General features: G+C 44.7%; 1 protein-coding gene across 1 annotated transcript; it reads right to left on the reverse strand.

The window, feature by feature from the left end:
* Positions 1 to 5,440: 5,440 nt before the first annotated feature.
* On the reverse strand, positions 5,441 to 26,647 carry SCCPDH (saccharopine dehydrogenase (putative)). Its single transcript, XM_061571389.1, has 12 exons — positions 26,227 to 26,647; positions 22,023 to 22,135; positions 19,132 to 19,212; positions 18,446 to 18,575; positions 14,722 to 14,771; positions 14,302 to 14,432; positions 11,516 to 11,633; positions 10,667 to 10,786; positions 9,625 to 9,681; positions 8,805 to 8,916; positions 7,959 to 8,040; positions 5,441 to 7,147 (listed from the first exon to the last, which is right to left on the reverse strand). Exons 1-12 carry the CDS (start codon positions 26,414 to 26,416, stop codon positions 7,030 to 7,032), a joined length of 1,302 nt encoding a protein of 433 aa, XP_061427373.1. The 5' UTR covers positions 26,417 to 26,647; the 3' UTR covers positions 5,441 to 7,029.
* Between the last annotated feature and the right edge of the window lie 1,061 nt (positions 26,648 to 27,708).

Below are 27,708 nucleotides of genomic sequence, written 5' to 3' on the forward strand. Positions count from 1 at the left end.
CCCCCCCTCCTCATCATCCTCCTGTCATTCCTCCATGCGCACGCCTCTCCCGTCCGGGACTCTGAGCACACTGCGGGGCAGAGGGAGACCGCGAGGCGACAAATTTCGAGAGTGGGTGATGTGACGACGCTCAACACCCCCAAGGCGTCTAGCGGAGTTCACTGTTTCGTTTCACTTTCGTGCGGTGAGCGGTGACGCGGCCAGCCGAGTTCGACTCCCGCTCACGGCCGCCAATAACTGAGGTTATCTGAACCGGTGCTGGGCATCTCCTAGGTCGACTCAGCCTCAAATGAGTACCCGGTGCGGTGAGTAAACATCGCCACTAGGGAGACAAAGGCTGCCGGGCGTGGTGCTGGTCACCCACTCCCTCGTGCATCGTGTGGGTATCCAGAGGTGCTCGCTAACAGCACTTGCCCCAAGTCTATTCAGGCTATTGGGGGGATCTTTGTCTTATTTTGCCCTGGTACGCTAATTGCAGCAGCAGCAGCAGTTAAACATTCTGTTAAACATTCTGCTTAACACGTCGGCTTTCGCGACCAATATCATCCATAATATAGCTTAAGGAACGAAACAAATCTGGCTGTCCGCCTGATGATGCTAGTTGTAATTACTGGCGAAAAGTCGTGCTCAGATTGTAAATGTTGTGGCTTTGCTCTCCAACACACCGGTTAGTGCTGTACTTGCGACGAAATGTCCACGTTCTGTTCACGTGACAACCCTTACTAATTGGCTGCATCGGGTGGTGGCGGGTTTAACGACACATTAATATATTTGCGCGATTTAACTAAAAAAACCTCTTATGGATACACATTCTGTGTTGGTCGAATGCCTCAGCAGGCGAGGGAAGCGGTGGCATAACAACAATAAAGCACCTCCGATTAGCACAATTGGCTACGTACGGTGCGATAGAAGTTCAACATATATACATAAAATAATTGTTATTTGTATTTTATTTAAACACGTACAAGTCATGATGCTCCTGATGTTGAGTCCAAATCTAGGGCTGTCAAGCCAAGTTGATTTCGTGTAACCAGAGTGAGAACGCGAGACACCAGCACCTGTTTCAGTCAGAAAGGGCAAAACATAATCTTATTTTTCTTACTTTTGATACTGGCCAACAAAAAAAAAGGTCCCACAAATAAAGATTGTTGATTACAAGTTAAAGCCCCTTTTACCAGTCCACCGCGGGACAACTCCCTCCCCATGGCGTGCCGGACGTGGGGGTTATTTGACTATACTTCACCACGCTGGTCAGAGCCGGTTTGTTTCGAAGGTTTATATTGCAACGTTCCTAAAATACCGCGTGTTAGGATGTGCAATATTCCTTAAGGACCCTGCACCCGCTCTATTAAACTACCGATGGGGTTTAATTTTAATTGCGATTGTTGTTGATGTGGGTGTGCTCACGCACCACGGCTCTCACGTCATAAAAACAGTTTTTTCCCATCTGCTGTTGGCCTCCTCAACAAGGCCAAGGGCTTAAAATGACTTTTACACTTAAAATGACTGTTACACTTACTATAACATTGTATCTACATAATTACACCTTTCCATACTTACGTGTAATCTTATTTGTATTTTTGTATTTTAAGATTGTTTAATACGGCTAATTAACATTTTACATTCGCAATTTATAAGGTCTACTTATTCATAATTTTAAAGATTTTAGCCCTTTGGTATTACTTATACTTTGTAACGTTAGTATAGTTAGAGTGTATACCTTTTATATAAGTTAAGATTCCTACTTGTTCAATGTATGCACCGTCCCGCCATAGTGAATTCCTTGTTTGTGCAAACTTACATGGCGATTAAAACCGTTTCTGATTCTGATTGCAGGACAGCCGGGCAAATTGGCTAAACGGGACCATACGTCGTTGTCGCCTTCCTCTTCTGCGTCTTTCGTACGGTCGATGTGGATGCCGAGCAACAGCTGCAATGTCCCATTCAGGGGGTCAAGGTGGACAACCGCGTCAGGAGCAGCGGAGTTGTGCATCGCTGCGATGTCTCCTCCTCCGTGTTTGTGGATCGGGGCTCTGCGTCGTCAAACGTGTGGATGCGGACCATCTGCGTAACAAATGAAATGAATTTCGATTTAAAGCTTTCGTGACTGCAGGGATTCATCTTCTTGGTTCTTTCGGTAAAGTCACGTAGAAGGGAATAAAATAAAAATTAAACATAAATAATTCACGACGTTTCGGCTTGCGTTGTGGCCGAAACGTCGTGAGAATTATTTTATTATGTTTTATTTTTATTATTTTATTACTTCCCTTCTACGTGACTTTACCGAAAGAACCAAGAAAATGAAATGAACTTACCTGGCCCGCAGAATTCGCGCTCCAAACGGGATTTTTGGACATCAACTCTCACTTCTAGAGCGCCCCCCAGTGGAACGTTAGCAACATTTGGGTTTTGAGATTTTCGTCTCTGATGTAACAACGATGCTTTGAGGTCAGTGTTCAGACGCAGCGAACCTTCCACACGCCGATGGCAGGGCACAATAGCCGGCAATCGATGCTCATCCGATGCAGAGGCCGGATTAAGGCACGGGGGCTTTAGGGGCCTCCGTCAGCTGAAAGGCCTCCAGAGATGTTCTTGCTGTGGATTTCACACCCGATGATTGCTCGTGTTGCAGTCGAAACGTCGTGAGAATTTTATTGTTTCATATTTTCATTATTTTATTATTTCCCTTCTACGCGACTTTATGGAAAGAACCAAGATGAATGCCTGCAGTAACGAAAGCTTTAAATCAAAATGCAAGTGAAAAGTTTTCATTTGTGAATACCGAATTTTAATTTGTTAGCCTTGTAAAAAATACATTTTATTTTATTTAACTTTGTTTTTTTTAGGAAAACATTACTGGGGGCATCAGTCCCTGTAGCCCAGGGGGCCTACAACATCTTAATCCGGCCCCGATCCGATGGCATTCATCATCATCAGTCACAATCCCATGGCACGTGTATTGCCATGGCCACTCCAGTGAATTCTAGTCTCACCGCTTTAAATCAGAACACCACGCAACCGTTCAGAGCTCCTGCAACCGGATTGGTTGCATCTGCCCCCCCCCCCCCCCACCCCACTCTGCGAGCGAAATTGGATAGACAAGGGTGGGGAACGTCCGGACCGCGGGCCGCACGAGGCCCGCAAAATCATTTGGTGTGGCCCTGCCAAGGCAACCGCAGGCGGGACTCGAAATTCAATAATTCTAGGAGCAAACCTAGAAAAGCAGTTGCGAGTAGCAACATCAATACCAGCTAACATCACACGCCTCAAAGAGAAGCAGTTCCAGCCATCGCAATAGGGGCGAGTAAATTAAATGTTTGACCAAATATAACAGGCTAATTTTTCAGTTGATCATTTTGTATGGCCCGCGAATGATGTTATAAGTATCCAAATGGCCCTTGGGAGAGAAAAAAAAAATATTCCCCACCCCTAGGATAGATGAATGAAGTGGTCTCAATCCAGGAATTGTCTGCGTACTCAACCCATGGCAATGGGTTTTACTCTCGCAGTCCCACACGTCCTTTGGACGTGACCATCCGTCCTTCCCCCTGCAGACGTCAGGTCCTGCCAGCCAGAAATTCGTGTTTCTCTAATACAGTACGTGGACACGATTCGGCCCCAACTCGGCGAGACTAAAATAAAAATTGGGGACTACTTCCTCGCAGACCACGTAGGAGCGCCCTCTATTGTCGAAACACGTTTGGCGAGACTGCAGCTGCGTTGGCAAGGGGTGCACAACCAAAAAAAAATTAACCCGTAAAAACAAAGTTTTTCACTATAAATCCTTTATATGCGTGGCATCGGTTTCATTTTATTCATTTCTGTTTTTCGAGTCAGCAAGCAAGCAAGTGAAGTTAATATAAAAGATTTAAAAAAATGAAAGATCACCTCTTGACATGCCCCGTATATTCCCGAGGGCACTAGCGTTGACCCGTTTTAACCACTTTGAAGAACCTGGCGGCTTCAATGTAACTGCTCTAAATAGTCTCCATTGTACAGCGTGGGGGCAGGGATTTCATGCCATGTGGTTAGTCAACATTTGCGTCATCATGAAACGGGCGGCTACAGTCCTCTCGTCCTCTGGCTTGAGATGGCTGCCACCTATGGGTCAGATGATTTTCTGCCACAATTAAGCAATTGATAATTAAATATTTTAAACAATTTCCCTAAACAGTGTAACATTTTTGAACATTTTTTTCATGAAAATTAATTGTCAAGCACAACGAGTCTGTGTGCAAAATGTCAGCTCGATTGGATCACGGGAAGTGGGTTAAAAAACGACCGAAAAATTTGCACGGTCCTAAGCAAGTGAACTTAATATAGAGGATTTAAAAAAAAGACTGCTTTTAAGGGCCCCCATTTTCTGAAGTCACTATAAAACAGTATAATCTAGGAGTGGTTCTTTGCCTTTACTGCATCCTTGCACCCCTTTGGTTATCAATCGTAAAAACGTACGTTACCGTTTGATGAAACAAAGTAGTTATAAGAATAGGTTTTACCCTTTCTGGCTATTAAACAGGTGTTGAGATGTTAACACCGAACAGAAACATTTTGCAAGGAATCATGTCTGCATTAATCACATATATACCTTGGTTTGCATGTTCACAAAGAAGTTATTTCGCCGCTCGTGCATCACGTGTTGAGGATTTACCTTCTAAAAAAAAAAATCTGCCCACATCTCACCCCCAGAAAAGGGCATCTCTCACACCAAGGGGTGCGTGTACTCCAGGTTAAGAACCACCAATGTAGGCAGCAGCGTTATTGGCAAAGAACGCAGAGTCGTTCGTTTAACAAGATTCATGGTTAAGTTGATCCTGGCAGTGGTGACGTCATCCAGGATCATTGCCCAGCACGTGATGCTTCGTTGAGAAAGTTCCAGAAGGAGGAATACGGCAGTGAAGCTCGCAGTTATAAAATTCCGTCAAAAAGAATCAGGGGGGGGGGGGGGGGGGGGGGGGGGGGGGATCATCGACCTTGTCCCTTCATGCAACTGGCAAAGCAATTTCTCACACCACATAAAAAAATGGTTGTATTCCTCAACTATACTGGTAGGAACCTCCTGGTTACGCCAGCCCACAGGAGATTATTCTGTCCGTCCGTTGTGCAGGGAGGGGCTGGTCACCCCGTGGTGCCCTTATAAAACCAATGTTTCACCTACTCACGCCGGCTTGTGCCTGCCCTCAGTCGGGCATATTTGCGGAATACACCACGCCGCCGTTGACCCTGGCCATTGACCGAGGCAACCCAACGTTTCTACCAGCTCCCTCTGCAGGAATGGGTTTTCATCCGGAGTCGAGTAGCTCCGTTATAAAAGGACGACCACAGCACAAGACCGTCAGTGGCAGAAGGTACAGGGCATCGCAGTGAAGAAATGTGCAAAACGATCATCGTGTCGCATGTATACGTCACATGACAAGTCATACATTTTGACCACCAGGCGTGTATTAGGCAGATTTATTAATTTCCAAACCAGTCGGAGCACAACATTTGTGAACAGTAAACGCGTAAGAATGCAGGCTTAGCACTAAATGCGTAATTACGCTACTCACTCGGCAGATTATGATGCAGCATATAGCCAGATGGATGTGGAACACTTCAAAATGATGCTTGCAGGGACGCGAGTAAAAACCTTTAAATGGAAATAGTAAACCAAGTACAAATTCACCCACAACTTGGTTAGGGGGAATGATCCAGGCGATTTGACTATAAAGTGTCTTCTGTCACCGTATTACAGTGCAAGTCATCACGGTGCAACATCCCTTGTACTCACGATGCAATCACTTGCGGAAAAACACGCAGAACATCGCAGGCAAAAATCGGGAATTGACCGTGGCAAAACTGGGATATTTAATTTATGGTGGCTTTAAGTGCTTTAGAAAATCTTATACTTTGTTTTAATAGGACAGTGCAAAACACCAGAGACCCCTTAGCTTTCTAGTGCATCTCATCTTTAAACCTATCAACCTGTACATACATAGCCAAGGTACATCCTAAGTAACGTGACAGTATTTCTTGAAGCAGCGGGCGAGATTACTGCATTTCGCAATCGTTAAATATCCCCAGGCAAAAAGGCAGCTTTAGCCTACACAGCATTAGGGAGAGGCAATTGTAAAGACGGCAACATTACTGCCACAAAACTCAAAAGGACAAACCGCAAATGACTGGAAAATTTCAGTTACAAAAATCAGGTAGCTTTGTCCTAGTCATGCAAACTCTGGGATTGTATCAGAACGTTGTGGGCCCAAACCATGTTCTGCTTAGACGAGCATCAAGAGGTTCAAGGTTCTACCGACTGCACCACAGCCTTTACAAACCGTTTGGATGCCACACACAAGTTCCTCCCCGCCTATACAAAGTCAACTTGGGTATAACACAGTCAGTTTTTTTTTTAAGTGCCAAAATGTCACGTGTGCAAAAGCCAAAAACAAACGCAACTACATTTATCCTGGGTTCACAACCAGTGCAAGTCCCTTTCAACCGTAACGATTCCCAAGACAGTGCTAATTGTTGGTACGTTTATTGACGACTGCAAAATTAATCGAAACATTTTAAATCGGAGCAATTAAAAATGGGACGCGCCAAATCAAAAACGTACCGAAAACTCTCGCCGATGTGTTTTTCGGGGCTCTACCACCGTGCGTTGTTTTCTCACGTAGTCCCCCATACATTAGCACGAGCAATGCGTCAGACAAAGGGTAAAAAAACCCAGCCCAAAAAACACATGGCGAGAGATACACAGCACGACTTGGTCAAAACAAGGACCTCGAAAACCTGCAGCAATTTTAAGCGAACCGTTTGAAGTGCGAAAAACCACCGCCTGAACAAACAAACAAATCTGTACGCAAATCTCGAAAAGCTAGCGTAGCAACAGAGGGCTTTGCTAGCAGTGCATCCTCCATCATCCAGCATTGAAGAGGATTAAGCAAACTGGACCTCCCCCCCCACCTCCTCCAACGCACCACTGAGTGGGGGGGTGCCCACAAGCCTCCCCGGAGAGCCGGGCCAGAGTGAGGACGACCACCGCTGCCCTCATGCAGACTTCTTGTCGCCCGCTTCCTCGACCATCGAGAAGGCGACGCCGCACTCGCAGAGACGCTCCACCAGGCTGGTGCGTCCAAACGCCGCGGCCGGGGTGTAGACGCCGCCCCTGCACAGCCACGCGTTCACCCGCACTTACATTGGACGCGAATCCTTACTTGGTTGCCATGCTAGTGCTATTAGCGGAGCACCTATGAAGGCCAGCACAGCACACATGAGCATATGGGTGACCAGCACCAAGTCCGGCCGTGCCTTCATCTCCAAAGCGGCAATGTTGACACAAAATCACACCAGGCATCCAAGAGGACAAGTCGAGCTAGGGAAGGCCCGGTAAAGACAATCGTTACTGCTCTTGGCCGCAAGTGGGACACGTTCCTTCAGAGTGGGCAGGTAGGAACTTGGTTGGACAGCGCATTCGTGCGATCCGAGTCACGCGGTGCAAGCTGCGTGGGGCGGCGCATCACGTGGCACTGAGCCTGTCCGAAGCTCTATTAAATACAAATCGAGGGCGTGGCTATGCACGACAGACAAATAATCCCTGGTGGGCAGTGTGGAACTGTTGTTCCTATCTGTATAAATTTTGGTTTTCTGGGCTCAGTGGCATGTGTATAACCACTATAAAGACAAACCTCTCCCTGCATAGCCTTAGACTGTTGGAGAAAGTACTGTTCAGGAGCACCTATGAAGGCCGGCACAGAAGGCGATGGGTGACCAGCACCACACCCGGCCGCTTTCATCTCCAAAGTAGCAATGCTTACACATCGCACCACGTATTCGAGTCGACCTCGGGAGGCCCAGGACCAGTTTATAGAATCATTACTGGGGTATTTGCCGCGAGCGGGAATCGAACTTCAGTTCATAGCAGAGTGTGCCAACCGCTATACTACCATACACACACTACTCTGTATAACGTATGGCACCTTTTGGGCAGGGCGTTGTGCTCCTTGAGGATGGTGAGCCCAGCCTGGACCAACAGCATCGAGGTGGACACGTAGCCTGGCTCTGCAATAACGAGGAGGAGAGCACACGAAAACAATCTCACCGGGGTCACACCGACCATAGGCACAGCTCGCTCATTAAAAGCAAACACATTGAAGTACTTTGCAGGCAGCATGGTACATCTCTCGTCCAAGAGCAGCACTGGAAATCAGAGTTGCGGCCATACAAAGAGACATGACCCCTTACGCAAACATCTGCAATTCTTACAAATTCAGCAAGTAGATCGGATGTTTCATCTGTATCGCGAACATCTTTCGCACCATACGTATTCAACGTCAGAATAAATAAAAAATCCCACAAGCTATAATATTTTCAATCATGATAGTGGCTGCAAAAAAACGTTAAGGCAATACAATTGCCATGTAGTCTGCATGGCTACCCAAATAAAGCAAAAAAATACTTGACATGCAAGGCTGTGGCTGTCGTAGACTAGTCTCAACTTCCAGAACATGCTGGGGGGCTTTGAGGCTGCAAAGGTGATGGCAGAACACCAGGAAAGTGTGCGTACCCATCTGTGCAGACTTGTCTTTAAAAAGTAGACAACTTAAAAATTCGCAAACTTTAAAGTTCATTTGAAGTTGGCAAGTGGGAACAGAGCACCAGTTTGCGAGACAGTGCATGGACACCCCCCGCCATGGCCGAAATATCCACGCCCTGGGCTCCGTGCCAGCAACGACAAGAGCTCCTCCATTGCTCACGAGAGCGAGAAGACAATTTGACGTCCACTACGTAGCAACGCATGCCCCCCCCCCCGTTAGACAACTCACCCGGGCCACTGACTCGCGTGGTCATGCGGACGTCGGGCTTCTCGCTTTGAGGGTCCCGCCCTTGGCTGTACCCTTGTGCAAACAAGGTCATCTTGAAAGAAGTCCCCTTCATCTGTGAAAGGGACCAGGCACACAAAAATTACTCGGGTGCAGTCCTGGGATACTTTACGCATCTAAAAGCGGCATCGGCAACCGTCTATGAACTACGAAAATGTTGCGAGACATTTACTCTTCAGGTGTGCTGAAGCACATTTATCTTTTCCACAACTCTGCTTCGATTATTTGTCTGCTGTAGATGTCCACATAAGCCAAACGTTGAGCTCTCATTTGTGGTCAGGTTTCATTTGACAAAGCTAACAGCTGTGAGCTTTACTTGGTAAAATAGAAAGTCTTGGTGTATATTTTGTGATTTGCTTAATTTTATTATATTTTTCACTCCTATCGCGTTTTTGTATTGATTGTTGTTGTAACGTTGTGACCCACCCCTACTGGACATCTATGACGAAGAGCTTTAGCTAAAACTCATCCAGTGTAAATACATATTCTGATTAGCTGGCTGTGCCTTGTGGAGAAGAGTTTAAGTCACACATCACTTGCGTCAAACCCAAAAAACAAAGCAAAAAACACTAACAAATTGTCAAGCATGACTGTAAGAGTATGAGGGAGTTGGTGAGTGCACAAGTGGGTGGTGTTCAGGTGGCAAGGGGAGCAGGGTCTGTCGTAGGTGGTACGAAGATACAATGGAACAAGTTGATAAACATTATTACTCATTTAAAAACAATTTTAACCTTCGATTTACGAAACAAACTCGCACAAGTACCTGAGCTTCGGTGGGTCCTTCATGAGAAAACACACCGAGAGAAAACAACCTGGGGTACTGCAAATACAAAAAGAAATTCATTCATAGTGCGTTCACTACAAGAGAAAAACAGCTATCAACGTTCAAAAACAACCTTGGGATTTATTTTAAAAAGGAGCACCACAACAAAAGTTCCTCCTATTATGGCCACAATTACAAAAATCAGAAAAAGGCATCAAGGGCTCTCTTGCCCACTTCACAGAACGAATAAAAAATGGCATTACAAAAAACAGCAGTGTATACGGTACTGTACCACACAAAAAACCACAGTCTGTAACATTAGGGCCAGAAAAAAAACTGAGACCCTGGAAATTCTATGCATCGTATAGGCAAAGGTTCCAGATTCTCTTCTTAGAAAATCAAATTGAGTTCCTTTCCTGAAATTGGCAAATTGTATACAAAATGACAATTTATATTTTTCCAATCCAAGTAAATACAAAAAACACATTCCCATTGCATTTGGATGCAAGGACGAATGGCCAATATATTATGGGTCATTGTTATATCATCCTTGGTCTCGTTCACATCTGCACATGTGGATCAAGGCGAGCCCAGCCATACGATGTGCCTAGGGATTGTGCAATGTTTTGTTTGTATCTTTTGAAGTGCGTTTCTCCTGTACCCCTTTTAATTTCTCCCTTTTGTTCCAGTCGCATAAATTCTCTTCACCATTGTAGCCTACTGTATGGATTTGCCTACTCCCTCTCCTTGATTTCATGCACATGTCGTTGGGTCACAAAGTGGATTTTCATCGTTGTGTCATTGCAGAATTTAAAAAGGACACCAACTACTGAGCGCCACAAACGTGCAGAAAGGCAGTTGCTATAATTGCGTAATGTTGAACTTCTTTTGCACCGTACATAGCCGAGGTGCGAGAGGGTAACCCATTTTCAACATTTACAAAAGCCAAGAGCAGATGCATCATTATGGCGATGCATCTGAAAGTCAGACCACACACACACAAGACCCATGGGGTCAGAACGTCACACCGATAGAGCGGTACCTTTTCCAGCAACGAGCGGCCAAATCGGAACTTTGCCAGGACGCCAAAGAAGAATCCGGCGACGATCGTGAGCAGGAGGCTGCCGAAGCCGGGGACGGTGGCGTATGCTGCGTACTGAACCTGCACGGAGCACAGGGGCGGCTGCTCATCAGCATATGAAAAAAGTCAGGGTCGCACACATTACCACGGAAAGTGCTTGCCACAAATTAAATAATATCCTGTCCATCTCGTCAAGGAACAAAACCGGTCACATGAACCTCTGGTCATCCTCGCACAGTTTCTTTTTTAGCTTGGCATCAAACAAAAATTAGTCGCTGCATCGTTCGCTTTCGGATGCGCTTCTGCGGCAGTCTGGAATGCTCTTCCTTCCGATATTAGGAAGCCATGGGAACCACACTTTTAAATCTAGATTGGAAACTCATCTCTTTAAAAACTAGTTTGTTTAGTTTGTCATCTTTCCCCCACACATCCAATTAGCATGGTTGGCAACATACGGTGCAAAATAAAGTCAACATATAATACAATTACATGCCTTGTCATCCATCACTGACAGTTACAATAACACATTATCCAAAAGATGGCAGCAGCTTTGAGAGGCCTTCATACAGTAGCAAATTGACCATGGCTGATGACGACGATCAGATTTGTACACGATACATTTCTCAAACAGTCGCCACATTTAAAGCTGCATCACCCGCACACAAACAAGAAATCTTAGTACTAGCAGAGGTTGCCATCAGCACGCGAAAACCAAATCTCTGCTTCAGCAGCCGGGGGGCAGGCATGAAACACACGAATGTGCGCACGAGCACTCTGCACGACCGCGCTCAATCCATCATCACTGCTCACTGGACTCTCGCCGAGCTCCTCATGCAGGTAGCGCTGGCTGCGTCTGACCACCGACGCGTCGGAGCCCGGGAACGGGAAGGCCCAGCGAGAGGAGTCTTTGCTGTAAAAGACTGCACCCCTAAAAAGGAGAGGTGTGGGGACACACAAACTGGTGTTAGGCAAGCCAGGAGACAAACGCGCGATTAAAACTAAAAACGCAACTGCATTATTTTTTATTTTAAAGTAAGGCCGACGGAGCCCCCCTATAGCTCAGTTTCACAAGAGACCTGGCCACAAATGATAGCTCAAAGTGGCTCATCGTGAAACTTTATTAGCAGCTAAATGCACTAAAACGCATGTTTTTTTAAATGCGCAGGGAAAAACTGGAGGTCCTGGGAGGAAAATCCACACGACCACGGGGAGAACATGCAAACTCCAAATATACCAGGCATCATGGTCACTGATTTGGTTAAGTGGCCAAACCACCCGTGCTGTAAGGACACTGGACTGGATTTGTTTAGATGTGCCAGTGGAAATGGGGCATTGCGTTTTTGAACTGTAGCTCCAACCCTCAGTGTGCAAGTAAAAAAAAAATCGGCTCCACTTACATTTAACAAATGGGCGCTTGTTCAGAACGAGCTGCCTGGTGTAGAGGCGGCTTATTAGCCACATCTGGCATGAGCTATTTACAGCTCTTTTTCAGAAGCGGCCTAGCCAAAAATGATGCTCAACGAAGTGGCTCATCATGTGAAAATGTGCAGCAGCTAAATGCGTGTTTCTAAACAGAGGGAAAAACTGGAGGACCCAGAGAAAATTTCACATGGCCACAGCAAGAAAGCTATCATGGAACTACAAATATACAGCCAGGCGTCTGGGTCAGGATCGAACCCACGAGCTCCTGCATACCAGGTGAGGTAACGTCTCTCGGCAAGACTCGCCAGAAACGAAAACGGGAATGTGGTGTTAGCCAACACCAACTTCAGCTGACATGACACAAGTGGGTGGTGTGGACAACACCATGCCTGAGCATATTTGCATCCCAGCAGTGATATTTTGCAAATCATACCAACTATGCATAAAAAGGCAGAGTTGACCTAGAGCAGCCCCAGGACAGTTTCCGGACACGTCGTCATTTATATTAGCCGTGGTCAGGAATTGAAGTCATGAGAATAATACTAATGAGCACAAATAAATGATCCCAGGAGGCACGAGTAACCAGATAAGCAGGAACATAGCAACCAGGCAGCGATTCAGCGCCTATAATTACTCAAGCTCTGCGGTACTCCATATATTAAGATGTTTTATGCCAATTAAAATGATCGTTTACATGGAAGAGGAAACTGCAGCTCGAGAGAAAACTCACGTGCACGAGGGGGCACGCATGTATAGGTCGCCTCCAGCCCACGGCTAAGCTTGGGAAATCTGGATAATTGTGACGTGCGCCAACTCACTACACCATTTATGGACTTGAAAATTGGGCACATACCTTCCAGCTGTAAGTATCAGCACAAGCCCGCTCACTACCTCCAAACCAACCAGCCAGCACTAGTTTAATACGTAGGCTTTCGCGACCAATATCATCCGTAGAGGATTTTTTGGGTTGGATCGCGTAAATATACAAGCGTCGTTAAAACCCGCCACCACACACATATTCTGTCACGTAAACAGAACATGTGTGTATTAAAATAGCTGTACCAATGGTAATCCTATTGAAGCATGCTGCCCTTTATTTAGGCATGCATTTAATTAATGTATTTGATGGATTCGCTTTCATGCAGTACCAAGGCAGTAGCTATCAGAACGGTTACAATTATTTTTATTTCTTTCAATTTTGATAGATTCTCCAATTAGTCTTGGCCAGTAGTAGATAGCTTTGCAAAGAACTTCAATATTATCAAAATCAATTGAGTGTCCTTGTTGGTACGCGTGTTCTGCTACTGCTGAAAATTGTACGTGGGAGAATTTCTCTGATGTTCTTTTAGTCTCATGCTGATCATTCGTCCTGTTTACCCAACATAACATTTTCCACACGTGCAGTTAATCCTGTACACACCTTCTGTTGATAGCTTCGGTAATATTTTGTACCAAATATTATATTCTGTATTTTATGTACTGCGCCAAATCTGACTGACGTTTTGTTTTTCCAAACATCTGGCTAGTGTACGGTATTTTGATTGTTTAAATTACTTTGGCAGTAATTAAAGGGCAGCATACTTCAATTAGGTATTACCGTTGGTACAGCTGTTTTAAGACACAAAATAGACAGGAAGGACAAGTTAAAAAGGGCTCGCATAATGTATAATGTGCATTGACTCAGTAATCCCACCCCCCTGCACTTTGCACAAGAGTGTAGTCACCACATCTACACCTCTATATAAAGGAACCAAACAGGTGGACTTCGCCACAAATCTGGCTATCCCTTGATGAAGCTAGGTTGTAATTACTGGCAAAATGTCGTACTCAGATTGTGAATGTTCTGGCTCGACTCTTTAAAACACACCGGTTAGTGCTGTACTAGTGACGAATTGGCATGTTCTGTTTACGTGACAACCCTTACTAGTTGGCCGTGTCGGGTGGTGGCGGGTTTTAGCGACATTTATATATTTACGCAATCTAACCCCCCAAAAAAAAAAAACCTTATGGCAGCCATTTACTAAAAATGGCACTCCACCCTGCCCAAAATTCAACACCAACCCCATCTCCTTCAGGGCTTAGCCTGGGCCCACGTTCTCATTTGTGATTGCCGTTCAGCTTCAGTAGGTCAGACCATTTTACAGGGCAACGCCCCCCCCCCCCCCCCCTTTTACCTCTTTGGCAGTTTCCTGCCGACGACCGGCAGAGGCTTCTGGTTCATCTCCTTGCGGAGCTTGCGGAGCTTGTCTTGGTCGGCAAAGCCATAGATGGCAGACTGCCACGTGGCATAGTGACCAGCACCACCCTACAAAAAACACAAAGTGCACACAGTGGAGAAAGTTGTTTCCAAGACCAACCGGGGGGGGGGGGGGGGGGGGGGGGGGGGGGGGGTGCCGCCACACACAAGAGCTTCACAATAAATAAGTGGGGATCTTTTTTTTCATAAATGCAAAAGATGCAGACAAACAATTTAAAACAGTAATGGTTAAACGAGCTCATTAAATTAATTCAAGCATTGAAAAGGTATAAATTCTCAAATACAACCTTGGATTACTAAACAATGAAAATTTTTGGTAACAAAATGCATTTCTTACCTGCGGACCAGTCTCAATAACAAGGTAACTTTCCACTCCTGACAGAGTGCCTGAAAGCAGACGGTACACGATGTTAGTCTTCCAGGAGAACACCATGCCAAGCACAGCTGCTATAAAAATGGAACTACAAATGAAAGCACGAGCGGCTCTTGCAAGCAGACCGAGCACAATGCGATGGCCTAGGGGAGCAATAGCCTGCCACCACTGCACACGGTAAGGGCGCATGTTTAATGCTAATTTAAACTAAACCAAAACTTTGTTTTATTTTAAATCAGGTAAAACCCACCGAGCTATATAGCTCTTTTTCAGAAGCAACCTGGCCATCACAAATGACAGCCCCATGAAGTGGCTTATTGCATAAAAATGTTGAGCAACCAAATACTTACCATGTATTTTTATTAAGAAATTTGTAGAGAAAAAAAACTGGAGGACCCGGAGAAAAATCCACACGACCATGGGGAGAGACGCAACACTCCAAAATCTACCAGGCGTCAGGGTCGGGATCGAACCCACGACCTCATGTATGCGAGGCGAGGTAGTTAACATCTCACCACTGCAGCATCCATGTATATTATGTGCAGCTCTGCAATTACCTACTCTGTCACTGGTGGTGGAAGGGTCTCCACTTGTGGAAGCGCTAGAGCCCTTAGAGAACATTTTGGCAAAATTTTCCATGCTAGCTAGGTAGCTTGGAGGCAGCGGAAATATCTACACTTAAGCCCAAACAAAACCTGCCGTTCAAACTAACTCTGGTGTGCCCATCTGTACTGCCCGGTGGAGGAGCAGTGTGGGTAGACTGAGAAACTTGCTTCAAACTGGGAGATCCACAGCAGTCGCCCCACTTATCAAAAGCAAACCTCCAAAGTCCCAGGCTCTTTAAGTTTAACCATTTTATTTTGCCAGATAAGGCCCTCAGGAGCTAGAGCAATTTTTTCCGAAGCAACCTGGCCACAAATGATAGCTCAAGTGGCTTGTGGAAATGTATAGCAACCAAAAATTATCTAAAAACGCACGTTTCTAAAAAAAGAGGGAGAAACCAGAGGAACCAGGGAGAAATCCGCATGACCACGAGGACAACATGCAAACCCTAAATATAAAACGCAGGCATCAAGGTCAGACGCAAACCCACAATATCCTGCATACTAGGAGAGCGAGATAACAGGATTGCCACCGCAGCACCCCAGGTAATGTACGTTATAAAAAAAAGTGACAACTTCTAAATAAGGGGGGGGGGGGGGGGGGGGGGGGGGAGGTCGCAATTTGACAGGATCACTACTACGCTGCTGTCAAAGCTAAGACCATATACTTAGGGAAATGCTGATGGTATATTGTACTGTATATGCACAAAGTCGGTGTGCGTTTCATACATTTGGCGTATAGTTTGAAGCGTTATAATTTCAGCCTGCACTATTATTCTGTTTTGGATGGGTTGTGTGCATCACTTACCAGATTTGATTTATGCTGCACAAAGCAAATTTACAGTGCGATATAATGGCCCTGAATGTATGCGGAAAGGAGCCCATCAATACACGATGTTCTGCTCTTGCTAACAGGGTTCCTGGGTTTATTTAAATGTTTAAAGCTTGGCATACGTGTTTTTGCTGGTCAGAATGCCCTTACAAATGAGGGTTGGAAAATGCAAACGTTAGTTTAAAACCATTTAATTTTAAAAAAGTCATGTTCAAAAACATTTGATAATTAGAGTATTAAAATACACGCAGCACGATATCGTGTTCCGAATGATAGATGGAGGGGAATACATGGTTACAGATAGACAAAGCTACATTTACGTGACAAAAAACACATGTTTTCCAAAATTGATGGCAGATGTTCGGAGACTCGGCCCAACATTAGAAACCCGTTGTAGAGAATTGCAACAAATCAAAACATGGGGACATTTCCCCCCTGCCCCCAAAAGGCCGGGTCCAAACTCAGAGCTGCAGCTAATCCAGTACAAAGCACTGTATTCTTCAGATAAAAAGATACTCCGCCATAACATGTTCCCAGTAACAATGAAGTTAACCAAATCTGGGTCACATGGCATCTCATCTGCTTTGTTTACTACCGCAAAGTTTGCTTTACCAAGAGGGGAAAAAGAGATCACCTTATAATCCAGGAGAATAAGGTAAAAACATCATGGAACGGGGAACATTTTTTCTCAAAGACATTGCACCACGACCGGACCATTAATTTTCCAGCAGAAAGCAGTACTTTTAATTATCTAACCATAATACTAAACTTTCAGCATTGCCAGCAGTTTAATACAGGGGTTGGAGGAGCAGTGCAGCGGTGAGCTCAATGTGCAATTAACCCCCCCCCCCCCGCATGGACACAAGTTTGATGCACAGCCACCGTGGTACGATTTCTGATCTGCTCCTGCATCACCTCTCTCGCAAACCCGCACTCAACAACGTGGCAAGGTATCGGCAAAACATTCGCCCCCAGACATTAAAAAATAAAAATAACATTTTTAACTTTTCCCATTTTCCATGAAAAAACACGTAGGTCACCGGAATGGGAAAAGGTTCATATGAATCCGGAAGAAAAACTAAAATAAACTATCTTCTTGGTTCTTTCGGTAAAGTCACTTGCGTTGTGGCCGAAACGTCGTGAGAATTGTTTTATTTTTATTATTTTATTACTTTCCTTCTACGCGACTTTACCGAAAGAACCAAGAAGAGGAATCCCTGCAGTCACGAAAGCTTTAAATCGAAATAAAATAAACTAACTGTTGGTATGGAGGCTCCCACAAGGCCATGCGGGTGGGGCTTGTGGCACAGTTTGGTGCTAGCTATCACATAGTGCAGTCGTGTCACTATGGTTGTATGGAGAGTGCAAGGTTTAAAAAAACTGTGCTATACCTCTAAATAAAATTAGAGCCGAACCACTTGCGCGTTCCGAGATTCAGTAGTTAACAGGACCCACCCGGTCTTGGAATGGGTAATGGTCATTTCTCCAACCCATCTCACCAAGTAACATCTCCGATTAGCAGTTGGCTATGTACTGTGCAAAAGAAGTTCAACATACAGTAGGTCCAATTATGCCAGGCTGGTCAAAGGGTAGAGGACAGACGAAATGGATAATGCCTGGGTCCTTCAGGTTGAGGGTTGGGCATGGGGCTAATAACCCAACCTCAGAAAATAACAAGCATTGTTATGCAAACTGAAAATAAACATTCAATACCAGACTACTAGGAGGCACCTACCCACAAAACTGGCAGGATAACCCTCTCCAAATCACAGCTCTCAGCAGGACGTTGGAGGGGTAAAAGTGCACCTTCCTGGATCCAAAGCACAACATGAAGGTTGGAGCCTGGAACGTACCAAATGTCCAAGACGGCAAAAAGTTGCCCACGAGTTGAAACTCTACCAACTGAAGATCATGGTTCGGTCTTGGGGTGACGCAGAGAAAGCCGCTAAAGATTGTCCGGCATGGCGTGGCCTTTTTTCAGCCTTATGGTCCATAGGGAGCCAAGAAGAAGTAGTAAGCATTCTCCAGGAGAACTAGGGTATGGCACCTCCGACAGCTACAGGAGGGCAGTTTCGCAACATTTGTGTGACCCACAAAGCATTGCCTGCAGTGCTAGATCAAGCACATGCCACCATTGCCCAGCTAATTTTTTAAATAACCTTTTGAAAAGTAAAAGAGCATAATTTATAAAGTCAGTGGGGTATATACACCAAAACGTATGACGCGCGTGTGTTTGCGCGTGCATCTGCAATACCTGGGAACTGGTGGCGGGTGTACAGCACACCCAGGTCCGCTGGGATGGAGTCGAATCCGCAGCTTCCAACGATGTAAACGGAATTCTCCTCCGCAGCCTTGCTGTACTTAAGCTGCATCTCCTCCAGGAACTGCACGCAAAAGCAAAAAAAACACGAGTGTCAGGCCTTGGCAACACGAGGCCACTTTGCAAGGGCTCAGTGGATTTGAACATCATTCCAAGAGAACAGGAGGCAGGGTTACAGGCCATTTTCACTGGGTCATGAATTTTGATTTTGGGCAACATTGCTAGAGGACGCGTGTACGGTTCAATGACAATTAGTTTCCTTCTCTGGCTGCTGTGGACAATATAAAAGGGGCAGTGTTGTCCTAGTGTAATTTAACATCTTATGTTGCCAGGTACAACTTTAGGAGTAAATTACATCTGGTTACTGGAGTGTAGCGAGTCAAATAACCTCTCAGGACACGGCAGCCATGAAGTGGACGAAGATCAATATTTGACAGTGTCACGTTTATTCAATTAACAAGGCAAGAACTCCAGAGACCAGGATTGGTCTCATTTGCGAGTCACCTGGATTAAAAAAGGACAAAGGCAAAAAAAATCAATTAAGTACAGCCCATGAAGCAAATAGAAAGCAGGGCAAAAACAACTGCACGCTCAAGCATTGCATGTGTGCGTGTGCGTACTTGCGGTTCACCACAGAGGTCCACACAACTGCAGCCATTCTCCACGCACGCCTTCACCACTGGCTCGCCATAAAACCTATACTGAAAAGAAAAATAATCCAAATAGAATTATGAAAATTGCGTAAATATTCAGATACTTTGTATACTAGGGTTGTGGAGCTAAGTGAGGACCCAGTGCGGCAAAATCTAGTCAACGCTTTCACATCTATGCTCCCTGCTCCAACAACCCAGAATAACTCGCCTGAGGTACGGCCAAATAATTCACGATGTGGGATGGTCCTCAAGCATCAGCAGAATTACAAAAAGGACTGCATGTATGTTATACTGAACTACTGGTCCCCACAAAAATGGCAATGTGGAATTTGCTCCACACAGTGTGGTCAAGTCATGCCCATGACATAACTCTGCTTTAACAATATCATTTAATATTCTCCAAAACAAAGAGTAGTTTTCTTCATTAAAAAAATGAAAGTAGTATAAGTATACATGCACAAAAAACAAATACTTATTCTGGATAAACTGCCGCTCTTGAGCAAGTATACAAAGCATCCCGTCATCAATATTGCTCAAGACAGGCCAGAATGTTCCCACCACAGAATGTAATACAGGGTTCATGCTCTGCCTTCAGTGTCCCATTGCCGAAACGAATCCAAAATGCATCTTGGGTCCTGTGCCACCACACTAGAGAGACGACAGAGCTCTCATTCCCAGCTGTACTGCACGAATTTTGCAGCGTTACATTTTCAGTTGTCGGAACACTGGCCACTAGTGTCCAAGCATGATCGTACAAACCCAGGACGCAAGCACAGTGTAATAAAACGGTACCACCATTCTCAGCACACAAGATTAGCAAATTACGGCTTCCAAAAATGTTTGGAATCTGTATAGCACTGTGCCTTGGACCAAAATCACATGGCATGTGCCAAATAACATCAGATCGAAGGCCAAGCAGGTTTGAGACTGGATAGTGCTTGGAAGGTGACCACAATTTATAAACAGGTGGTGTCACAGGTTCGCTGCTTGGACATTGTTAGCAGACGGCAATATGGCAAAATGCCTTTTACTGCATTATGCTGCTTGATTAAACCCACATTTAATAATGTTGTAGTCAATCCTCATGGACAGATCCATTGAGAAAAGGGCTGTATATGTACATATCGCTTTACATTTGGTATTCGTCCTCTTTGAAATTAAGACTAGCCTCATAAGTGCTACACGCTACACCCAAACCAAGCCTATGCAATACACCCAGGTGCGATTCAGCCTTGCACAAAGGTCACCCACGCTATCGGTGGACACTATATTAGTACCACAATTTATGGCTGCAGACGCTGCACAAATTCTGTGGGAGAGAAATTGAAAACATGTACACGACGATTTTGCTAGTTTAACACCGCTCGAAGACTGCACACCAAAGGCAAAATATGTGCCAGGTAATTTTCACCTTTCAAAATGTCCTAACAATGTTTATGCCGGATACTGTACGCTGCATGCATGACATTCGTGAGTCTGAATATATACATGAAATGCGTTAAATTGTCATTCATGGCAAGAGATTAAACTATATGTTTGGGTCTTTCAGTAAAGTCACGTAGATAGGTTCAAAGGACATAAGGATATAAAAAAATAAAAAACTACGACGTTTCGATCGCAACACACAATCGTCATCAGGAGAAAAAAAATAGCGGGAAAACTGCCGAGGCAGCATGTTTTAAAGGTTTGAAATGGGTGTAGCCCAAGGGTCATAAGCGAAGTGGGCAGGGCTAGTGATGTTAAATTGAGAAATTTGCATGTAAATGTAAGATCAGAGCTACAGCTTGTGTTGCGATCGAAACGTCGTAGTTTTTACACGCTTTTATTTAACTCTGTGTTGTTATTGTATCCTCAAATCTTGTAACTCAATTTTAACTCACTTCCGAATGTGGTAGCAAGTGAAAACTTTGTATACTTATGTCTTACTGGTGACAATACTATATTCTATCATTAAAAAACTAATTTAAACCATCTTTTTTACGTTATGTTTCGCCTTGGGTCTAATTGTCCACGCTCAACTCACGTTGGCTGTAAATCACCACGGCCCCTTACGTTATGGCAAGCCTCGGAGCCACTTCCTGGAGTCGTGGAGTTCTGCCATTATCAGTATGGTACATTTCATTAAAGCATGTTTTTAAAACAAGCATTTAAAAATATTACTTATTTGTTATTTTCTTTAAAACTATGTGACTTTATTGAAAGACCCAAGAATATGAATTCCTGAATTAAGATTAAAGATTAAACGGTCCATAATCAGGTTGAAAATATAAAAAGGAATACAATTGCACTTTTAAAATTACTATTTACCGTCTGTTTATACGAGGCTATAAAAATATACCACAGATCTTCTTGAAAAAGGGAAAATTGAGTGCTACAACAATAATCATGGTGATGCCATGGTCTTGCAATCCCCAAGGTTGTGATATTGATTCCATCTGATAATAGTTAAAAATCTAGGAGCGTTCGCAACTCAGCATATTATTTCTTGGGCATATTAATAACGAAGTAAAATTTATTCTATCGCTTTCCACATAAACGCTCAAGGATGCCCAGTTGCTCATTGGTTCAGTCCTGGCCGACCCAGCTGCACCGTGGCTTGTGTTAGCACTGCCGGTCCTGTTAGATTCGTTCCAGTCCGTACCAGTGTTACCCAACCCCACCCATGTTTTGCCCATCCTGATACCACTGCCCTTCAGCCCCAATCGAGTTTTTTTCACGTTTGTACAGCACCTTGGAGATGAAGTTGGATCGAGGCGTTAGGCGCATTGAAACATAGCCGTTGCAGGAAGACGGGGTTATCAAATCTGCACTTTCACCCATGTTCCTTTGCAGATTAAATGGTTGTGTAAAGTACATACCGGTCCAACGCAGTTAAGGACAACCTTGGCATTCTGGCACATAGTAGCCAGAGACTCTTCATCTCCCACATCGCATATGAGAAGACCGACACTGTTCTTTGCGTGTGGTTGTCCTGAAAAAGATTAAGTTTACATTAAAATCGTTGACAAACACTGCACAACTAAATAACAAAGTTAAATATCTGACCATGGCAAGAAAAGTTAGTTCATATAAAATACTGTACCTCATCTGAATTTACATAAACTTAATAAGCTAGGTAAGAGTTCAAACGAGACCAACGTTTCTTGTGCAAGAGACTGGAGATAAAAGGCTGCATGGTAGAAAGTTAGTGCAACAATGTAAAGAAACAAAAAATACAAGTTTCGATTTAAAGCTTTCGTGACTGCAGGGATTCATCTTCTTGGTTCTTTCGGTAAAGTCACGTAGAAGGGAAGTACTTCCCTTCTACGTGACTTTACCGAAAGAACCAAGAAGAAAAAAAATACAAGAACAATAATTTGGACAAATGCAGTATGCAAAAGCGACTTTTGACCAAGTTACCAATTGCATAGCTAGAAAAGCTACCACCACATCAAGAATACTACCAACCATACGGCTGTATTCAAATTGCTAAAAAAAGGTGCAATTTCGTTTTATGCATTTTTTTTTTACATTTTAATACCATGGACAAATATTTACAATTAGATAGTATCGGAGACGGCAAAGCCTCCAGGGTTACTGGCATTTCATTAAAAACTAGAATGGTAACTTTGCATAATGGAGTCAGAATGTTGTAAATTTACTGTTGCAACTTTACCATTTGCCCAAATGAGAGCAGCAAACTCGAAGTTCAACTTCAGGAGTGACACGTCAGTACACCATATTTTATAGCAAACAAGTAAACCCGTAAAAACAAAGTTTTTCACTATAAATCCTTTATATGCGTGGCGGCTAGAGTCCTCTCGTCCTCTGGCTTGAGATGGCTGCAATCTATGGGTCAAATGATTGTCTGCCAGTATTAAGCAATTGGTAATTAAGTATTTAATTTGTTTTCCCTAAACAGTGTAAAATTTTGGAAAAAAAGATTTCACGAAAATTAATTGTCACGCACAACGAGTCTGTGTGGAAAATGTCAGCGCGATTGGATCACGGGAAGTGGGTTAAAAAACGAGCGAAAGATTTTCACGGTCCTAAGCAAGCAAACGAACATAATATAAAGGATTTAAAATATTATTCGCCTGTGGAGGACGCGGGGAATCGATCCCGCGACCTTTGGCATGGGAAGCGAGGGCGCTACCAACTGCGCTACTCCATCACGGCCTGTGGAGGGGTTACGCTCTGGGCTCTTACACTCTGACGTTCAGCCAAAGCCATGAATGCGTTCTATTTGAATATATGTAAAATATTTTTTTTTTTTGCCTAAAAGTGTAAAATTTTGGGAATTTTTTCTCACGAACAATAATTGTCTGACACAACGAGTCTGTGTGGAAAATGTCAGCTCGATTGGATCACGGGAAGTGGGTTAAAAAACGACCGAAAGATTTGCACGGTCCTAAGCAAGCAAGCAAGCACGCGAACTTAATATAAAGGATTTAAAAAATTACAAACGTATGCAGTTTGTTAAACTTCTTCCGCAATCTACGCAGCCAACCGTGGCTAAAATCGGAGGTGCGGATTGTGTGGAGATGCAACCAGGGCCGGATTAAGATATTAGAGGCCCCCAGTAATATTTTCAAAAGGAAAACAAAGTTAAAGAAAAATAAAATGTATTTTTACAAGGCTAACAATAAAATTCAGCATTCACAAGTGAAATAATTTTTCACTGCATCTCTGGAGGCCCTCCAGCTGACAGAGGCCCCTGGGCTTGCAGCCCCTAGAGCTCCCATGCCTTAATCCAGCCCTGGATGCAACCTTTAATAAATCCCAGTAAAGAGATCACGTTTTAGTAGTTCAGAAGCAGCGTTGCGAAGTATTATAACGCAAAAACACGACCCGCAAAAACGGCACAGCAAGGCCCCAGGCCAGCAGTGGAGTGACAAAGCCACCGTACATGCATACAAGTCAGAGAACAAACATTCAAAAGGTGCGATCGTTTTGGCATCAGTGTGTAAAGACACAAAAAACCCACAACCTCATCATCACTGCCTCATAGCGTGCTTTAATTTACAGTGCAAGGCTGTTGGCATGCGAGTGAGGCTTATTAAGACTCTTTCATTTAAGTCACCGTCACTGTCGTTGTTGCCGTATCCTCAAATCTTGTAATTCAATTTTAACCCACTTCCCTATGTGGTATTGACTGCAAACTTGGTATACTTATGCCATACTGATGACAATACTATATTCTATCATAGAAAATAAAAATAAATATTTTAAACATTTTTTTATAGGTTATGTTTCGGCTTGGGTCTAATTGGTCACGGTCCCTTGGAAGTGGCCCCGAAGCTTGCCATTACTAGTACAGTACATTTCATTAAAGCATGTTTTAAAAATATTACTTATTTTTGCTATACTAGTGATGAGATCTGGTTGGGACAACTACAAAAACACAGGATGATAGCTGGGGCAAATTATTCACAGTCGACTTGGATGAGAATGATAAATGGGTGGACAAGGAGCCGGTTGCGAGTGGCTTTTGGAGAAATGAATGGTTGTGCAAACTTAGTCATTTTTATTTCACACGAATTATCAAATGGTTCATGAAGTCCGTGTACTACTGCACGCCATAAAAACGGGGCTTTAAACCCCTACGTGTTAAACAGTAACGAACGTTTAAGGAGGGAGAGGGGAGATTATTTGACTAATCGGATAGCATTAAGTTGGATTAAAAAACCCCAAGCTCTGTTCCAACGTGTGACGGGGGCGAGGCTTGGAGAAAAATAGCTTTATAGCTCATCGGATTTCCTCCAGTAAAAATAAATATTCGGATTCTGACTTTAGGGGGTATCACACCCAAGAATGGCTTGTAAGGGGTTGGGGGTGTGGTGGTTCCCGCTTTGGAGGCAACACGTGGTGGCAGTAGCCATTTTTAAAAGGCACACGATAAATTGATTACAATGTAGTCTATTATAATTTGTAGCCTTGCCAACAAATCTAAGCATTATGTAAAAACACAATTAATTAAAAAAAACACAATAAAAACGCACAAGCATAACAGAGCACAAAAACACGCTCATGTCCCGTTTCATACTTTTAAAGTTGCACCTCCGATTAGCATCGTTGGCTACAAAGTTCAATACACGTGCATAACCATGTGGTCATGTGTGGCATTATAGCAACTCCGGTAACATCACCGCGTCACATGCAATATGTTGATGTCAACTCGGTGGTGTGGATACGTTATACAATTGTCGCTAATGTTGGTGTTATATCTTTTGGGTGGTGGAAAGTTGGCCAGTGTATCATTTGGTAAATAAATTAAGAAATGCATATCGCTGGCAATTCACTGGCGTTGTACATCCCGCGCAAAATGCGTGGGCAGTGTTAGTTCGACTTCGTTGCAGATGTGTTATGGGATCACATCACCTTAACTCAAAAACAAACAATCTACAAAGACACGAGATATTGCCATTAACCGGGTTGCAGCCTACAAACTTCATCAGCCAGTACTATCCACTGCTGGATGATGACCATCCCTCACATTAAAAACAAACCATTTTTTTTTTCCCAGGTTAAGCCCACCGAGCAATGCAGCCCTTTCCTTTCAGAAGCGACCTGGCGCACAAATGAATGCTCAATTAAGTAGCGTATCGTAACGTCCTGTGGAAATTTATATCAACCAAAAAAATGCCGATTACAAATTTGGGATGGGGGAAACCGGACGACCTGGAGAAAAATCCACGCGACTACGAGGAAAGAGAGCGAAGAGACACGAGAACTTAAAATATGCAGCAGCAGGCGAACCAACGATCTCCTGTAGTCCAGGCGAGGTAGTTAACATCTCGACCACCAGGATCCATTACCCCGTGAAGACGCATCTTTCTCAAGCTCATCGTTAACATTCCTCAATCGTGCATTGCACAGTTCCTTCCATACGCTACTATAAAGTGTAAAGAATGCAACACAAACGTAACGTTGGACTGGATACCACTTGCATCACTGCGTGCGACATTGCCGTGCAAGCAAGGCCTCACCCAGCCCTACGGCCTTGCCTGACGACAGCGGCCGGGTTGGGGCAGCACGAACCCCGCAAGAGGGAGGCAGCAACAACGACAACAAACAACTCACCTATAGAGACGCAGACTCTCTCCAGCAGATCCTGGAGCTTCTCCCCATTGCGTCCAGCCACGGCCCAAGTGAAATCGCCGTCGCGTTTCGCCGCGACTCGGCCCACCTCCTCCACCACGTACTGCCCCGTGAAGCCCGTGGCACCGAACACCACCAGGTCGTAGCGAGGGGAACGCTGCGTGTCGGCCATGGCTTCTACAAGAGGGCTTCTTCTCGCTTGTCTTTGACTTCGCTTTCAGCTCGCTCGCTCTCCCCGTTGTCCTTCTTCCACAAGCCTCCTTTGCTTCGAATAACCCTTGCTCGCTTCTCACCCAGCGACGCACCTTTGGCTCAATTTAACTACCTCCTGCCCCCCACAAGCAGCAAGCAGCAGCAGCCGGCGGCGTTAATTACTGGGATTGGATGGGCGGGCGCTGGGTGCGTGGGGGGGGGGCACGTGGGGGGAGCGGTGGTGCAGCGGTTAGCGCACTGCGCCACGCACCCCGGTCATCCCGGTTCGATTCCCGCTCACGGGTTTACCGTGGGATGTTGGCTACCAACAACAAGGCAACTCCTATGACTAATTGGGAATGGGACGCAAGCGTAGGATTGATCACCCTGTCGCTGGCCGCCTTTGGGGAGGGTGTATAGTATGAAAGGCCGAAACACCCTAGGACCCAAAGGGTCTACTGACGATGCGCTCCCCAAATTTCACCAGGCTCACTGTTCATGAACTCTTGGAAGTGCTTGCACAAAGGATAGTAACATCTCATCCTGTGTTCTTTGGAATACCAACATCGGTGACGATTATCTGAACTGGTACTGGGCCTCCCCTAGGTCGACCAAGCCTCAAATTAATACCTGGTGTAGCGGTGTGTAGTAAACATTGCCACTGGAGAGATGGTGATGGCCACACACCCCCCTCTCTCGTGTGCCGTGCCGGTCTTCATTAGGTGCTACTCGCTAACAGCACTTGCCCCAGCAGGCTGTTAAGGCTACACGGGGGATCTTTGTCTTTGTGGGGGAATGGACATCGTTGTCATCAACAGTGACCGAACGCACGTTTAGAAGTTCGCCAGATGTCGCTAGACCAGTGGTCATAATGAAGGGGGATCTTGTTGTTGTTTGTGATTAGATTTGCGTAAATATAAATGTGTCGTCGTTAAACCCGCCGCCACCCGACACAGCCAATTAGTAAGTTTCGACACGCAAAACAAATCGTGCCAATTAGTTAATCGTTCAGCAACACAGCATTTGCTCTCCAACACGCCGGTGTGCTGAATTAGTAACTAATTGGCACGTTCTGTTTCCGTGACGAACTTTCCTATTTGGCAGGGTTGTTGGCTGGTGGCAGGTTTAACGACGACACATTTAGATTAACGCGATCTAACCCCCCCCCAAAAAAACGTTACCATTGATAAGATAATATTGCTCGCGAAAGCCTACGTGTTAAACGTCCTGCACTACTTTTCAGAGAGGAGCCACACCATTTGAAACAATTGG

The sequence above is a fragment of the Lethenteron reissneri genome, chromosome 6, assembly GCF_015708825.2.
Source record: "Lethenteron reissneri isolate LAM-NWPU_2019-01 chromosome 6, ASM1570882v1, whole genome shotgun sequence".
In the NCBI taxonomy this organism is placed as follows: domain Eukaryota; kingdom Metazoa; phylum Chordata; class Hyperoartia; order Petromyzontiformes; family Petromyzontidae; genus Lethenteron; species Lethenteron reissneri.